The 18,534-nt window shown below is 34.9% G+C and overlaps 2 protein-coding genes across 21 annotated transcripts in view; both read right to left on the bottom strand.

Annotated features, from left to right (window-relative positions):
• Positions 1-597: 597 nt before the first annotated feature.
• LOC141404134 (uncharacterized) lies at positions 598-7,317 on the bottom strand. 2 transcript variants are annotated; one of them, XR_012412955.1, is made up of 3 exons: positions 7,158-7,314; positions 717-7,099; positions 598-658 (listed from the first exon to the last, which is right to left on the bottom strand). XR_012412955.1 is itself a non-coding variant. In XM_073987454.1 (2 exons), exon 2 carries the CDS (start codon positions 5,910-5,912, stop codon positions 1,107-1,109), a length of 4,806 nt encoding a protein of 1,601 aa, XP_073843555.1. In that variant the 5' UTR covers positions 5,913-7,099; positions 7,158-7,317; the 3' UTR covers positions 598-1,106. The 2 variants fall into 2 exon arrangements, 1 of the variants encoding a protein (XP_073843555.1); XM_073987454.1 differs by having other exon boundaries at positions 598-7,099; positions 7,158-7,317.
• A 6,480-nt stretch (positions 7,318-13,797) lies between these two features.
• Positions 13,798-18,534, bottom strand: part of Cln7 (CLN7/MFS domain-containing 8) — a 63,680-nt gene continuing 58,943 nt past the window's right edge. For 13 of the 19 annotated variants that reach the window (XM_073981570.1, XM_073981568.1, XM_073981579.1 and 10 more), the window contains 5 exons: positions 16,883-17,229; positions 16,273-16,779; positions 15,008-15,159; positions 14,454-14,941; positions 13,798-14,377 (listed from right to left, as the gene is read on the bottom strand). In XM_073981570.1, coding sequence (XP_073837671.1) covers positions 13,959-14,377; positions 14,454-14,941; positions 15,008-15,159; positions 16,273-16,779; positions 16,883-17,065 — 1,749 coding nt within the window. In that variant the 5' untranslated portion in view covers positions 17,066-17,229 and the 3' untranslated portion in view covers positions 13,798-13,958. The remainder of the gene's footprint in view (positions 14,378-14,453; positions 14,942-15,007; positions 15,160-16,272; positions 16,780-16,882; positions 17,230-18,534) is intronic. The other 6 variants (XM_073981584.1, XM_073981580.1, XM_073981582.1 and 3 more) reach the window with 1 other exon arrangement.

Raw genomic sequence — 18,534 nt, 5'->3', positions numbered from 1 at the left:
GCGACTAAGTAAAATTAATGCTAATAATGAAGGCACCACAACGATTGGACGTGTTATTTTCTGCCAGATAGTAGTTTGAGTGTTTGTTGGTTTTTGGGAAAAATTCATTAGTGAATTCTTTGATTGTAATGCCTTTTCCAAGATATCCATACACAAATTACGATCAGCATCTCTTAACTTCTGCCAACTTTCCATTTGAGTGACAACTTCAATATATTCTAATATAAACTGAATAGCCGCATTTTTAAGGCGTTCATGCGAGTGTCTTTCGGCCAATAAAAGAATTTCAGCAACAGAATCAATTTCAATTTCTTTGATTAAAATGCTTTCACACATTTCTTGCAGACCCAGCAAAGCATATTTATTCGCAACGGCAAAGAGTTCTGCCGCCAAATGTTCAGACACTTTTTTATCCGTGTAAATATACTGCAACATTTCATCAATAACTTCAGCATCAGTGTCATCTATGGTTACACGATTTGTTTTATTCTCCATGTCGCTGGCTGCGACTTGAGTTTCTCCTGGGAGGGATAGCGAATTTAACAACTCCCTGTGAGCCACCAATTCCCACCAACCAAATAAAAACACCTTCATAAATTCTTATGTACGTGTATATGTATGTGGGTAGTAGCGCACGTAGCGTTAAGAGCGTTTATTTCTAATAAAAATAACTAAAATTAAAAACTAATAAAAATATAAAGAGCCACACAACTTACCGCAGTCTTTATCCCTCACGAACTAAATTTATTAAAAAAGGGCGACAATAATAAACCACAAAATTCTACTGCATTGCAAACTTCTAACGGTTTTGTTCCAACAAAAACCTGTTTGAGTGACAATCAATGCAGTAGAATATGAGGAGAAAAGGACTGCGGTAAACAAAAACATAACAAAGGCTCAAATGATCAAAAAAGAGAACGACTCAAAACAAAATAAATCAAAACATAGAAACACACACATGCAAACATATGGATGGCTGTGTCAGTGACGTCACACTGTCACCCATATGATGCTGTATGTAAACTGAGATCAAATAAAATGTAAACAACCATAACAAATATATGAGCGGCAGCGACATCCCCGCCCCCGTGAATCGAGCCGATTCACTATTCAATATCTAAAACGGCAAGTTTAGAGACGGGGCGCTTCAAGACTCCAGTCGATGTGGCAATGTCAGCTTGTCGGACTACACCATCTTTGCCTAAGTACACCTCTTGCACTCGACCTCTTCTCCATTCACGACGAGAGACATCAGGATCACAAATTAAAACCAAGTCACCTGGGGATACGGGCTTTGTGTACTGGCACCATTTAGCTCTTCTCGTCAGTGTGGGCAAATATTCGGCGATCCACCTTTTCCAAAAGTGGTCACGAAGCTGTCGTGAGATACGCCACTGTTTCTTCAACACAGCTGGTTTGTCGACAATTGTTCCGGCTGGAGTTTCTGGCATATTTGGATGGCCCAATAAGAAATGATTCGGCGTTAATGGTTCTTCTTCATCGGGACCAACAGGCAGATGGGTTAAAGGGCGTGAATTGACTATATTTTCCGCTTCAATGAGAAAACTATGTAACGTGTGCTCTCTGGGGGCGACTTCCTTCAACGTTACACGCAATACCTTTTTGACACATTGAACCATCCGTTCCCAAATGCCTCCTTCTGATGGATTATATGGGCAATTGAACTGCCAGTCAATGCCCTTTGTAGACAACTCATCCTTCACTCGGACCACTTCGAAAACTTCTTCAAATCTCTTGGCTTCTTGGTCTGCTCCAACAAAATTCTTGCCATTATCACTCCGTATTCTTATGGGCGTTCCTCTGCGATTTATAAAATTGCGTATGGCTAAAATGCAGGCATCAGTTGACAGATCAAAGGAAATCTCCAAATGTATGGCTCTGATCGTCAAACATGTAAAAAGAGCCACCCATCGTTTTTCATGACGTCGACCGATAGTGATGGTAATTGGGCCAAAATAATCTAACCCGGTGTAGGCAAATGGACGGACATTTGGAGTTAATCTGTCACTAGGCAGGGAACCCATAAATGGCGGCATTGGAGAGACACGGCGTAACTTGCAGACATTACATTTGAAGATACAGCTTTTCAATAGTTTTCGAAGTCGAGGAATCCAATAACGTCTTCTTATGGCGGCAATAGTGGCTTCAAAGTTTTGGTGCTTCATAAGTTTATGCTCGTGGACAACAATAAGTTCGGCTAGGCGATGCTTTGGCGAAAGTATAATGGGACGTCTGGTTTCAATAGGCAAACAACTGGCGGCATCAATACGTCCATATACTCGCATCAAATTATTTTCATCAATATAGGGCGACAGCGTGTACAACTCGCTGCTTTTCGGAATGGAACCACCAGACTTTAAAATGTCTAATTCGAAGGCGAAACTTTCGCGTTGAGATAGGCGGCAAAGAACAGTTTCGGCATCCTTCAATTCGGCGACTGTTAGACAAGTTTCTCCGTCTCCAATTTTCTTCTTCAAATATCGATCGACAAATCTCAGGACATAACCCATTGTACGTTTTATCCTGAGAAAAGAAGAGAAACGATTAAAATCAATAACAACATTTGTACTGACCGTTAAAACAAATTTCGAACGAAGCTCTTCTTCAGGCGGCTCATCATTGGAGGTTGAAATCATTTCGGGCCAATCATCATCCGGCTGATGCAAAAATTGTGGACCTTGGTACCAGCGAGAATTAAAAGAGAAATCCATATTTCTTTTGGCTCTTGTTGTTTCATCGGCAACATTCAAATTTGTGGGCAACCATTTCCAATCAGTAGGACGTGTGGAATCCAAAATCTCTGTGATTCGATGGGCGACAAATGGCTTATATCTTCTGTTATCAGAATTTATCCAATTGATGACAGTTGAAGAATCACTCCAGCAAATTCGTCGGGAAACCTTGACCGAATGTTCCTTCTCGATAGTGCACAGCAAACGAGTTCCCAATACGGCAGCTTGTAGCTCAAGTCTGGGAATGGTCATTGATTTCAACGGAGCACATTTGGTTTTTGAGGTAATAAACGAGACTTCAATCTCACCATCTGACTTTATCGACCTCCAATACGACACGGCACCAAATGCGTCTTCGCTGGCATCGACGAAAATGTGCAACTCGACTGTTTCAGGCAATCCAATTCCAAAGTAGTGTCTAGGAACACTCACTTGGGCCACATTCTTCAACTCATCACGCCAATTATTCCATATGTCAAACAGTTCATTTGGGATATCTTCGTCCCACCGAATATCATATCTCCAGACTTCTCTCAATAACAATTTAGCAGTTACCATGAAGTGACTTAATAAGCCCAGGGGGTCGTATACCGACATGACAACACTCAATAATTCTCTCTTTGTCGGACACCTTTCTCCACTGATGATGTCTGGTTTGACTCGATGGAATTTCAGCTCAAATTTAAATGCGTCGTCACCAGGATGCCAATACATGCCCAGAATCTTTTCTGTGGAAAACTGTACATCGGCTAAATCATCACAGAAGTTGACCTTTCTTCCCAAATTACCCTCCAGAGCCACGACAACCTCTTTTGAATTCGATGTGAAATTGCGCAACTCGAAACCAGCTGATTTGTGTATTTCACGTACTTGCATCGATATCTCTATGGCTTTCTCTGATGTTTCGAAGCTGTCGACGAAATCATCCACATAATGGTTGTCGATAATTGCCTTTACTGCTCTGGGGTAACGATCACGAAATTCTAGGGCATTGGTCTCTTTCACATACTGGGCAATACAAGGCGAGCAAGCGGCTCCAAACGTCATCACAGTCATCTCATAAACATCTGGGGGACAATGTTCATTTTCACGCCAAAGAAATCTTTGAGAACACCTATCTTCTTCGGCAATAATAATTTGGTGAAACATCTCTTTGATATCTGCACAAACAGCAACTTTCCCCATTCGAAAATTAAACAAGACGGCAGGCGGTGGTCTATATTGTTGAGGACCCTTCAATAGTTTTGAATTTAGAGAAACTCCTTCAACTTTGGCGGCAGCATCAAACACGAGGCGAAGTTTCCCAGGCTTCAGGGGATTCAACACTCCAAAATGTGGTAGATACCAAGTTCTCGGGCTACAAATAGATATTTCGGATGATCTTAACTTTCGTACATACCCTTTGTTGACATAATCCTGAATGATTCTTTTGTAGTCGGCACCAAACTCAGGATTCTTCTTCATTTTCCGCTCAATTCCAGCTAGTCGATTAAAGGCCATGGAATAGCTATCCGGCAGGACTACATTTTCATCACGCCATAGTAGTCTGGATTGAAATCTTCCGGCAACCTTCATCGTAAAATCCTTGAGCAACTTTCTAGCACGAACATCATCCTTACCCTCTATCGTCGGCAGGGCCTTGACACCAAAATTTTCCGTTTCGAAGTAACTTGACACCAAATCATATAAATTTTGCTCTGGCTGAGCTGTCAGCAAACATGTGTTGGATGTAGGCTGTCTTCCACACACCTGACCAAAAACTACCCATCCTAGGGGTGTATTCGCTGCATAAGGGCCACCTTCTTCCAATGGCACAACTTCATCTGGCAACCCCAAATGACAATGATCAAGTCCGATGAGCAACTTAGGCGTCACGTTGCTGTATGGCTGCACTGGCACTTCATAATGCTTATTTGACTTCATGTTGAAACTTTGAGTCGGCAATTTCAAATTTGGAACACCATACACATTTCTCAAAGCATACTTCCTCTTCTTTGAAATTCCACTCACATGAAGATCGACCACCATTGCACTTTCTTGAGACGACTTACCACCATACCAGCTTAAATTCAACTTGCTTTGACGGCCACTAAGTCCAAGCTGCCTCACCAACGAACTGTCTATCATGGTCACCGACGAACCTTCATCTAACAAGGCAAACGTTTCAACAACACAGTTCGAACCATAAAGCTTCACAGGCACCACACGGAACAACAAGTTTGAATTTTCACAAATACTGGAAACACAACTCAATACTGGTTCTGCATCTGAATTACCTCGAGTAGCAACACAATTTGAATTATTTTCACCAACATCTTTTGATTTGTCATGCAGCAATTTGTTATGTTTTCTTTGGCAACCATTTACATGACATTCTTTTCTACGGCGGCAATTTCTAGTAGAATGTCCACTACCAAGACAAGAAAAACATAACCTTAACTTCTTCACTTCATTCCATCTATTCGGCACTGACATGGAATGGAATTTCTTACAATCAAACAAATTGTGTTGTCCTCGGCATATTCGGCACTCTTCTTCTTTATCTTGCTCATCAGATGCATATAGAACTACTTTTTTCTTTGTTTCACCAGTTGGACGACTTGTTGTTGTAAGCTGAACACTCCGGATCAAATTGGCAACACCTTTCAACCAATTGTTAAAATCCAAAACTGTAGGCCACGATTCCAAATTCGATGAATACTGAGCCCATTCCAACCTCTTACTCATGGGCAACTTTTGAATTAACTCATCCATTAGTGTAGGGTTTGATAAATGTTGATGACCATTTGCTGTTTCCAAAAAGGCGGCAAGATTTTGTACTTTAATTGCAAATGGCACCAACTTCTCCACGGCATTTTCGCTAATGGACGGAATTTCCCTCACCTGCTTCAACTGCCCTCGTATCAAAAATTCAGGTCGGCCATATTGGAATTTCAGTTGCTCCATCACTGTGTTCACATTGTCGGGATGTATGAGCAACGACTTCACACATTCTCTGGCATCACCCTTCAACGCTTTCTGCAGTCGCAAACAATTTTCAAAATTATTGTACTGGTACGCTGCCGTTGAATGTTCAAATGCCGTTGAAAACATTGGCCAGTCTTCAGGAACACCACTAAAATTCGGCAGGTCATACAACTTTTTTGGCAATGGCGGCATCAAAAAGTTGTTATAATATGGCGGCTGTTGAACTGCATTAAACGGCTGCGTCAAGGGCGACTGAGATGCAGGCAGAGAAGCTGGCAGCGACGGTTGGGCAACGGACGACGGAGCAGGTTGCAGAGGTGGCAGCTGACTATGACGGGAGACTGTAGGCTAATGGTTACGTAAGATTGTGGTGTGACACTTTGGCGATTTATGTCTACTTCAGACTGGACACTGCAGGAACCACCACCATACTCACTTAAAATATTACCAGTAACCACTTGTGTTGAACTTGGTATTGATGCAGCTTTCAGTGCGCGCTGAGAATTCGCCAGTTGTAGCTGCAACACGTCAATTTGTTTCCTTAAACTTTCCATCTCTACTTGGGAAACACTTTGCATTGCTGCTGTTGTAATCGGCTGCGTGATAACACCTGTTGTTGTTGTACTAGAAGCTCCAGCAGTGGTAGGCATATTTGACCCCCCGGCTGAAGTGGAGGCACCAACTGAAACACTTTTAGTACAACTCGCAATTTGTTTTTGTTGTATTTGGTGGCGATCTCGGCATCATCTTTACAGCACACACACAAACCAATCAAAGGCAGCACAGATTTCAAAAAATAAAAAATGTCGCAAAAATTGTTCACACAAATTTTCTCCAAGTTTTACGGCGGTAAACAACAATTTTTGAAAATGGCAGCAAATTCACACAAATGGCTCCAATTGTCACCAAAAATTTCAGCAAATTTCACTCCAAAATGGCCACAGAATTATTTTTTTTAAAATTTCAGCACAACAAACTTTAAAATCCAAAAGAGCCACAAATTGCAAAACGGCACACTTGTTTCTTGAAACACCAATTCTTTCTCGAAACAGCAAACAATTTTCCAATTATTAACGACGGGCCACACAAATTATCAAAACAGCAATGGTACACAAATTTTTCCAAATAAAATTTTTGACAAAGTTCGCTCCAGATTGCACAATAAATTTTTTCCAAAATTGTTAGTAATCGCAACAAGAAATGCGAAATAAAGTTTGTCGCTGGCTGCGACTTGAGTTTCTCCTGGGAGGGATAGCGAATTTAACAACTCCCTGTGAGCCACCAATTCCCACCAACCAAATAAAAACACCTTCATAAATTCTTATGTACGTGTATATGTATGTGGGTAGTAGCGCACGTAGCGTTAAGAGCGTTTATTTCTAATAAAAATAACTAAAATTAAAAACTAATAAAAATATAAAGAGCCACACAACTTACCGCAGTCTTTATCCCTCACGAACTAAATTTATTAAAAAAGGGCGACAATAATAAACCACAAAATTCTACTGCATTGCAAACTTCTAACGGTTTTGTTCCAACAAAAACCTGTTTGAGTGACAATCAATGCAGTAGAATATGAGGAGAAAAGGACTGCGGTAAACAAAAACATAACAAAGGCTCAAATGATCAAAAAAGAGAACGACTCAAAACAAAATAAATCAAAACATAGAAACACACACATGCAAACATATGGATGGCTGTGTCAGTGACGTCCATGGCACAATCATACAGGTACCCGCTTCAGCCCAGCTGATGTACTGCAAGCTGTCAAAAAAGTTGTTGTAATTGAAAACATAAAATTAAAAAACAAAAATTTAAACGAAAAATTGTGAATTTTTGGTGGTTTTTTGTAATAATTCGTTTATTAATATCTGCCTAACAACATTTTGTTGAAAAAATTGCGTGAATCGCTTTATTTTTGGAAAACATTTTTGACATTTCACAGTACTGAACTGGTTTTTGTTGTAGTTGTTTGCTGATGCATCTACCTGGTAATTGTGCCATGGTGACGTCACACTGTCACCCATATGATGCTGTATGTAAACTGAGATCAAATAAAATGTAAACAAACATAACAAATATATGAGCGGCAGCGACACTCCAGCAGATCATTGCGGAACATTGCAGCAAAAACCTCACTACGAGCAGATAATATAAATTTATGGGCTTTCAATTCAGTTCCATCTCGTGCGACAAGAGTTACATCACTAAATTCTTTACTAGCTAGAATATTTTCTATATCATTTGTAATGCTTGGTGAAATTGTGTACTTTACACATTTCACTTCAACATCGAAGATATGTCGTTGATTAGGAACATTATAATTCACAGAATATTCCATAAAGCTAGTATGAGCATACATCATGTCTGACGTTATCTTTTTAGTTAGCCTTTGGTCTCGGTATGAAATCGTAACTAGAAACAGTGCATCTTTGTGGCTCGTGGAAGTCAATTGTATAAAAATCTGCCAACAACCAATGGAATATAATCCTCCCAGAAGTCTCCATTCAGATTTAATGTCACCATCACAACAACAATCAACGGCAAATTTTGGAGTACGGCATTCTGTAGCGAATATATCAGAAGCTTCGAATTCCCATCTATATTTATTAGCATTGATTTGGTCAAAATATTTAGTACTCATCTTCTGTGGATTTATAATTGGTTAGGCAAATTTATGCAACACAGTTATTCTTTAAACAGTTGCGAAGGATTCGCCGAACCTCTTGAATAACCCAAAGGCAGTATTGCTCAGAAAACAATTAATTTTGACGGCGGCATTTTGTGATCGTGCAGCGATGTCTAAAGCTAGGCTTACATCATGACCATGGCATAATAATACAGGTATCAACATGGCCCAATTACAGGTCCTTCAGCAAGCGAATTCAAAGAAAAACAAAGATTTGTAATGTCAAAATTCATAAACAGAGGCGAAAAATTTTTTTGAGGCGAATTTCTTTTCTTTCAATTCAGGTAGATACTACATATAAAACCATGGCACAAGCTTTGTTCCTTTACTTTTTTAATGGTAAGGATGGTAAAAGAGAAAAGTGTCAAAATTGCTCTCATGATCATTTTTACCAGAAAAGTAAAGGAACGCAAAATTGTATATCTGGCAGCAATGTCAAAAAGAAACATAAAAAATCAATTTTAGTCTTTTTTCACAGTTTTTAATTTAGTTTTGTCAGCTTTCGACTTTTTCTTCCGTTTATCGTCCATTTTCTTTTTCATTGTGAAATAATCGTCAAACAAAAGTCGAAAAATCAGTTCTGCCATTTTTTACCTGCAGAAATTTTGCTGGTAGCCTGTGGTATAAGAGAAAGCCATTTTCGCTCTCTCTCCACTCTCACTCTCTTAAAAATTGCTTCCCGTTTTGCCACTTTTCGGGGTTAAGGAACGCTTTGCAGGTTAAAAATGGTAACAAATGGGAAAAATGGTAACCTCAGGTAAGTAAAGGAGCACAGCTACAATTACCTAGGTAGTGGCATCGTGTAATTTTGAACATGTTATGTCACAACCTTCTTTCTTTTGTTGGGGAAATTACAACAAAAATATTTTTTTTAATTTTTGACTTTTCATATTCAATCAACTGGTATGATACCACTACCTGGTAGTTCTGCCATGATACAAAACGTTTTTACCGTAGTTATTTTTGTTTGACGAAACAGAAAATACAGCTGATAGAAATTGAACTTCTAATAGTACGTTTATATATAAGCGGATTTAACAAACCTACTGGGTTTTAAATGTCAATTCCTTTAAAACTACCTCTAAGCACACAGCTTGTTTCCAGTTAGCACGCAGCTCTTCTTTAACCGATCTGTTCAGTTCAACGCTTAAAACACAACTAACTCGTCATTGCTAGTATATTATAATATCAACGATTTTTGTATTGCCTTCTCATCACCAGTTCAGATATCGACACGGACTCTAACTCTACTCCATTAAGAATTCCTGTGAATTACCGGAAAAATGTTTGCAACTTTGTCTTTGGGAGAATTGTTTCGTCGCTTCTTGTATGGATCTTCAAACTGGCTGGCTTGTAGGGATTCCTGACTTAGTCAGTAGTCACACGCGCAAAATTTGTGGTAAAGAAAATTGAGTTTTTGGTAGAGAGCGCAGAGGAAAGAGCCCTTCTATACCTTTTCCTCCCCTTTCTCAACCAAAAAACTCAATTTCCTTTACCACTAACTTTGTGCGTGTGACTACTGACTAAGCAAGTTATTCCAAAGTGTTATAAATAGTGTGAATTTATTCACTACTCCTTTTGCTGGGATTCATCTTCTTGTAAAATGCGGTATAAATAAGTGAAAATTTCAGCGTGCGTGGAAATAACACGTTACTATTGCGCTATTTACTAGACCGTGATGCAATAACAGTTTGGTCTGAATTTGAGCCACTAGCTTCGTTCCCGTACTTTTTAATAGTAAAACTCGTAAAAGAGAGAACTGTAAAAGATGTTTTCTTACACAAAAGTTGTTTGAAATAGTTCGGGAACGGAAAAATGGAAAATATGTCAAAAAAACTGGAACAAATGTCAAAGTCGGCGTATCAGCCAATCAGACGCCGGCAACCATGTTACTATTTTTACACGCTCAAATTTGTCGAGTAAAAGGTTTTTAAAGAGAGCGCCATTCAGCGCCATTTTTGTTTAAAGAGAAGTGAACATTTTACAACTTTTTTGTGTACGGGAACGGTTTTTCGGGTACAATGTGTAAAAGTCGTAAAAGTTGTAAAAACTTTATAGTTCTGGAACACAGCTACTGATAGAACACCTTCATATTCCACCCTGCTTCAAACCAAACGCTAAATTGTCATGCCCAGCTAGCATTTGGAAGTGACTTACTCACTTCCTCTACCAAAAGTAATCGCTTTCTGAACTTCTTTTCTATAAAAGAGCGATACTTTATCATTTTACAATAACAAATGTATTACTGTTCAAATTAGATCGATCTGCAAGAACTACCTAGTGTCACAGAAGAAGATGAAAATTCTGCATTTGATTGTTTACACAAACAATTTACATTGTTTTACTATTTCTTCTCGTGAGAGAGATAAGGTGAGAGTTTTACAGCTACTCCAAGTATTTGCAAATATCAACAAAAAGAAAAATATCAGTCAGTTTGATATTGTTAGTGCGAAAGGTTCGTGGAAAAGTGAAATTGAAAAAATTAAATTAATAATTTAATATTTAAACATTTATAAATTGAAATGTAAAAAAGTGCAGTGACTAAATAATTGTGAATGATAAAAAGCAGAAAAAATAATAATATGTATTGTGTATAATGTGAGTGATATTTAGATAAGAAAAAATAAATTTCATTTTCTTTATCATAGAGTGAATTTGAATATTAGAAAAAAAAAACAAAAAATCGAAAAAATTCCAAAAATTCAAAAGTGCCAACAGTACTTATTACACTCATTCGACAAAGAAAATTAAAACAAATAAGTTTGCAGAAATAATGATAATATAATTTGACTTTTAAAATGTAAACATTTTCGATTTTAATTTTTGTATTATTTATTTATTTATTTATTTATTTTATTTATTTATTTATTTATTTATTTATTTATTTTATTTATTTATTTATTTATTTATTTATTTATTTATTTATTTATTTATTTATTTATTTATTTATTTATTTATTTATTTATTTATTTATTTATTTATTTATTTATTTATTTATTTATTTATTTATTTATTTATTTATTTATTTATTTATTTATTTATTTATTTATTTATTTATTTATTTATTTATTTATTTATTTATTTATTTATTTATTTATTTATTTATTTATTTATTTATTTATTTATTTATTTATTTATTTATTTATTTATTTATTTATTTATTTATTTATTTATTTATTTATTTATTTATTTATTTATTTATTTATTTATTTATTTATTTATTTATTTATTTATTTATTTATTTATTTATTTATTTATTTATTTATTTATTTATTTATTTATTTATTTATTTATTTATTTATTTATTTATTTATTTATTTATTTATTTATTTATTTATTTATTTATTTATTTATTTATTTATTTATTTATTTATTTATTTATTTATTTATTTATTTATTTATTTATTTATTTATTTATTTATTTATTTATTTATTTATTTATTTATTTATTTATTTATTTATTTATTTATTTATTTATTTATTTATTTATTTATTTATTTATTTATTTATTTATTTATTTATTTATTTATTTATTTATTTATTTATTTATTTATTTATTTATTTATTTATTTATTTATTTATTTATTTATTTATTTATTTATTTATTTATTTATTTATTTATTTATTTATTTATTTATTTATTTATTTATTTATTTATTTATTTATTTATTTATTTATTTATTTATTTATTTATTTATTTATTTATTTATTTATTTATTTATTTATTTATTTATTTATTTATTTATTTATTTATTTATTTATTTATTTATTTATTTATTTATTTATTTATTTATTTATTTATTTATTTATTTATTTATTTATTTATTTATTTATTTATTTATTTATTTATTTATTTATTTATTTATTTATTTATTTATTTATTTATTTATTTATTTATTTATTTATTTATTTATTTATTTATTTATTTATTTATTTATTTATTTATTTATTTATTTATTTATTTATTTATTTATTTATTTATTTATTTATTTATTTATTTATTTATTTATTTATTTATTTATTTATTTATTTATTTATTTATTTATTTATTTATTTATTTATTTATTTATTTATTTATTTATTTATTTATTTATTTATTTATTTATTTATTTATTTATTTATTTATTTATTGGTCATTGCCACTATTTTATGGTAAAATATACAATATCTTTCAAACAATGTACTTATTTGTCGCCTAAAGGTACTATATCCAACAAGCATTTTCTATCGCCCATTACCCGAAGCAGTCACTCCCGGGCGATAGAAACACACATCCCCGATATCGCATTCTAATTGATGTAGGCACACCGTACGGGAAGAAATGAACCACGCACTCGTTTCCTCATAAATGTGTCTCATGCGTTGTCTTTGAAAGAATCGCTTTAGTCCAGAGTCGAGAGTCACGATGGCGATATTTTTATGAGGAAACGAATGCGTGGTTCATTTCTTCCCGTACGGTGTGCCTACATCAATTAGAATGCGATATCGCGGATGTGTGTTTCTATCGCCCGGGAGTGACTGCTTCGGGTAATGGGCGATAGAAAATGCTTGCTGGGATGTGTGCCAGCCACATTATGCATTTGTTGCGAAGGTTGTGTTGTTTTACAATGCGTCGTGAACTAATTAAGTTACAACAAGTCATGTAGGATAGGTTCAATGAGATTTGTGTTCCAAAACAAAAAAGTTTATAATTTTTTTGTGACTTTTAATCATACGCCAACACACCAATTGCCACTATCTTCGTAATTATCCCATTGTTCTTCCCAAAAAGGAAGCAGCAAAATTTCATGTCAACATTTTTGTGGAATTACTCTAGTCAATGAAAATTGTCGTGTGCACATGCCACCTTATCTGTCTCTCACGAAGGTTGTGTTGCATTTCATTACGTTGTGCACTAATTACGGTATACTAGACGAAGTAGTTAGTTGCGGTGTGTGGGGAAAAACATAATTCTATTTAATTTTTATTTGTCTCATTATAAAAATATAAATTAAATTATAAATAATTGCCTCTGTTCTAGTACCGGAACAGACCAAATATAAATTAATAATTAAGAGGGTGGTTGTTATTAATTCAGGGGGTGGGGAGGGGTTGACTTATCTCCTCCCCCTCTCTTTCGTCACTGTGTCTGACGGAAAGGACGACCTAACTTTCGTCCCGTTCCGTCAAAACACCAGTTGGTCTTGCTATAGATGATCAATAGGTCTTCATATACATACGTCTTCCTACTAGAAGAAGTTACTTAGCACACTTTTCTTGTAGAAGACGAATAGCTCTAGCATATAGAAACAGAGTAGATATTCTTACAGAAGACAAGTAGCTCTTCTTATAGAATGACAAACGGCCATCTTTTTGTGTCCTTTAGAAAATTACAAATAGCTTTCTAAATGTCCTTCTTAAGTACAATATTTTTTTATTAACAAAAGTACAATGGTTTGGGGGAATACATTTTTTTCCAGTATGTATATAAAAAATTCGCTAAGTAACAATTTGTTGCATTTAAAAAAATACTATTTTTCTTAAAATTAAAACTTTTTTAAATAAATTCCTTAAGTATCACTTGTACGTCCACCAACTGCAACAATTGTTGCCTTCTTTTGATTTAATAACTGGGAATGTTCTTCTTCCACCCCAGCATTTGTATCTGTAATTTCAGCATCAATATAGGGTAGGGTTGCATTATCATTTGCTAGAGCAACAACACTACCCTCACCACCACCCCCACCTCCAATATTACTAGCCATGCCATTTTGTTCTAAATCCGACTTTTTGAGTTCTTTCAATTCCACTGGATCCACTGCGGCCGGGTCATATGTGGGTGGTATTAAACGTCTGCGGGAGCACAACAGCCAAATCATTGAAATCAACATCATAATGGATGTAAAACCAAATGTCCAATTTGTACCCAGACGTGTATAAATTGAGCCCACAAATACGGGACCCATGACACGTGACAAGCAACCGGATCCTAAAAAAAAAAAAAAATAAACAAACATTTCAAATAAATTCCCCCAACACATCTCCGCCTCCTTCATTGCACTTACCTGTCATCAAACCCATCCAAACACCCTGTGGTCTTGGTCCCAACACTTTCGAGAATATGGTTTGGATCAGTGTCACACCAATTGGATAACCAATTGAGGTAAAAGCATAACCAATGATGAATTGCGTCAATGTTAGGGCGGGTGTTGTTTCACACCATTGTTGTGTTTTTGGACAACCCAAGAAAATCTTATCATCTGGCCTTAAATCCAGCGTGGAATTACCCGACAACGGTATAGTAACATTATATACTTCGGCAATTTTTGGTGGTCCATCACCCCAGGGGATATAAAGAACTCTACCCAAGACCATCAGTGAAAAACCACCCCATATTAAGACTTGATTTTCGGGGAAAATTTTACACAATGGATTAATAGCCACAAAGGTGATTAAGGCCACAATGGCGCCCACCGACATCAGTATACCCATATAGTTTAAAGCCTCTTCATTGGACCAGGCAAACTGATCCATGGTCAAGGATGTTCCCAAGCTGTAAGATGTAAACAAAAGTTCATTAAGTGTGGGTTTGTCTTTTTTATCGAAATCAAAAACTTACGTCTCTAATAGGACAAAATTGAAAACCAATACAAAAAATGCCACAATCAGGGTCCAGGCAGATATATAATCGGGTTTAATAGATTTCCATGTTTCCTTTTCCGATGTTTTACCCTGCATTATCATGATTTCACGGGCGGCTATTCTGCGTTCCTAAAAATGAAAGAAAAGTAAGGAGTTTCCTTAGTTTTTCCTTAGAAAAGCTGAAATTTTCCATAGAAAAGTTCTTATCAGATGAAGTTTTCTATAGAAAAGTTCATATCACATGAAGTTTTCTATAGAAAAGTTCATATCACATGAAGTTTTCTATAGAAAAGTTCATATCACATGAAGTTTTCTATAGAAAAGTTAATGTCAAATGAAGTTTACTATAGAAAAGTTCATGCCAGATGAATTTTTCTATAGAAAAGTTCATGCCAGATGAAGTTTTCTATAGAAAAGTTCATGCCAGATGAAGTTTTCTATAGAAAAGTTCATGCCAGATGAAGTTTTCTATAGAAAAGTTCATGCCAGATGAAGTTTTCTATAGAAAAGTTCATGCCAGATGAAGTTTTCTATAGAAAAGTTCATGCCAGATGAAGTTTTCTATAGAAAAGTTCATGCCAGATGAAGTTTTCTATAGAAAAGTTCATGCCAGATGAAGTTTTCTATAAAAAAGTTCATGTCGGATAAAGTTTTCTATCGAAAAGTTCATGTCGGATGTAGTTTTCTATAAAAAAGTTAATGCCAGATGAAGTTTTCTATAGAAAAGTTCATGCCAGATGAAGTTTTCTATAGAAAAGTTCATGCCAGATGAAGTTTTCTATAGAAAAGTTCATGCCAGATGAAGTTTTGTAAAGAAAAGTTCATGCCAGATGAAGTTTTCTATAGAAAAGTTCATGCCAGATGAAGTTTTCTATAGAAAAGTTCATGCCAGATGAAGTTTTCTATAGAAAAGTTCATGCCAGATGAAGTTTTCTATAAAAAAACTTCATGTCGGATAAAGTTTTCTATAAAAAAACTTCATGTCGGATAAAGTTTTCTATAGAAAAGTTCATGTCGGATAAAGTTTTCTATAGAAAAGTTCATGTCGGATAAAGTTTTCTATAAAAAAGTTCATGTCAGATGAAGTTTCCTATGGAAAAGTTCATATGAGATGAAGTTTTTTATGGAAAAGTTCATGTCATATCAAGTTTTCTATAGAAGGGTTCATGTTAAAAGGAAGTTTTCTATAGAAAAGTTTAGGACAGATAAAGTTTTCTATAGCTACGTTCCCTTACTACTCACCTCAAATATAGACGGCATAAACATAATAAGATTTCCAATGGACATAATAACATTTATCCATCCCGACGCTGTATACATATTGAATATTATTCCACCACCAGACAACTGTATACCATCTGAACCCAATGGTGTAACCAATGCCTGGAGACCAGGACCAATGATAAATCCCAAAACCTGGGCCAACGAAATCATTGATACGGCATTTGTGCGTTCACTTAGCCGGGTTGCATCCGATAAATACGAACGACACACAGCAGTATTGGAAGAACTGACACCAATAAGAAAACGTGATGCCAACATCCAATATTTTACATTATCCGGCCTTAGCTCCAATGATGAATATATTGCGCTGGCCACGGTAAATAGGGTTAGGGAACATAACATGGGTATTCGAATGGAATGTATTTTATTACTCCACCAACCGAACAAGGGGCTAAATATCATTTGTCCCAATGGATTGGCGGCCACAATAAGACCCATGAATTCTTTGCCAGCGGCTGGATCTAGCTAAGAGGAAATAGTTTAATAAGGTTACTAAACTAAAATTCAAAGATATATATATGATTTGTATTACCTTGTTCAAATAAGATATATATATGATTTGTATTACCTTGTTCAAATATGGCCATATGCCTGTGAGAATTATACTAAAGGCCAATGACATCAGGAACATGGTAAAATAAATAACACGCACTGAACGCCAACGGGCACGATATTCATCCAAGGTTTCGAGGCCATCATTGACATTGTCGGGAATTTTTGTGGTGCGAAAACTATTTTTTAACTTTTCCATTGTTTTCTTTTTTTCTGGGAAAACCCAATAGGTCTTGTACTCTTCTGGTGCAGATGTCGTTTATTAAGTAAATAAAAAATCTAACAAAGGTCCTTTAAAAGGACTGGCAGTTTTGTAAAAGGGATCACAGATGTTGTATTTTATATTTCCACCAATTGGACATTCTAAAAATAAACAAATAAGAAGATTATTTGGTAAGTATTATATTTTCTTCGCTTTTTACATTTTTCTATGGGGATATATGCAGGTTTCCATTGTAGCTGAGATGCGGTATACAGATGCACAGATGCATATGTTTATTTCCTTTATCATATGAAACATACATTTGTATATCATCTTAAGGTCCTTGTTTATAGCAACATAAATGTTGCAGGAATACAAGGACCTTGATAAAAGCTATAAAAGCTGTTCTAAAAATTTCAAAGCTCTTCATAGCAGTAAACAGCTGTTGCTAAATTAACATATGGCAAATAACAGGGTAATGTGGCCACATAACAAATTCTGTAAAAGAATTCATGTTTATAAACTTTTCTATAGATAAATAATGACATTTTCTACATAAATCTGAACAAACTAAAACTTTTCTATATAAATTCCCATCATGATAGAGGTTTTCTATAACAAAAAAGAAAAAAATAGCAGAAGATTGATGACCTTTAGTACAGAAAATTACAGTAAGGGCGTCCCTGCATTTTTTGAAGAATTTCATTGACAGTCGATAGATAAACTCATTAAAGAAGGACTTTTCTATGAAAAAATAAAACATAAATCAAGACCTGGGTACATAAGCTATCTCACCTGATTGCCATGCTCTCCTGCTTCATTTCTGACATAATAAAAATAAAAGAATAAAGATGACCGATCAAATTTCGAACTGGGTTGCCCCTTTCTTTTTTATTCTCTTATCAGAAGCAAGGCAACCAGGCAAAGCAGCTTAAGGCCAGAACATAATCAATTGTCGCTTGCTTCCAAAATGTGAAATAATAAAGGAATATCGGAGCCTCCTAAAGGGGAACGCAGGTGGATTTGCAAAGAGGCTCTGGTATTCCTTTATAATTTGACATTTGGGGAAGCAAACAAAGCAAGCGACGATTGATTCTGTTCTGGCCTTTAAGGCTCCCACTCATTTATCAGTCTGTGCCGTCAGTCCGATGAACCCTTTCTGTATGTGTGACTGACAAGTGTGTAGCACCAACCATCAGTCAAGTCTAAAAATCTTGAAATTCTCTCCCACAAATGAATGATTTCTACGTTTTTTCTGTTCCTACACGAACATTATTTTCTGTTTTTCAACATTGTTTATTGGCAATTTGAAAATAAACACAATTCACCCAGACTGATGGGGTTCATTTTGAAATCAAAACTATTTTGATTTTCATCAGTCTTCAAAAAGTCACACATACATTCTCAAAATTTCAAAAATTTACACATACTACCATAAATGCTGGCAGTCAGACTCATGGTATAAG

This window comes from Musca autumnalis, unplaced genomic scaffold, assembly GCF_047663935.1.
Source record: "Musca autumnalis isolate F117 unplaced genomic scaffold, ASM4766393v1 scaffold_4, whole genome shotgun sequence".
Lineage (NCBI taxonomy): Eukaryota > Metazoa > Arthropoda > Insecta > Diptera > Muscidae > Musca > Musca autumnalis.
This window is presented reverse-complemented; position numbering and strand designations above follow the sequence as displayed.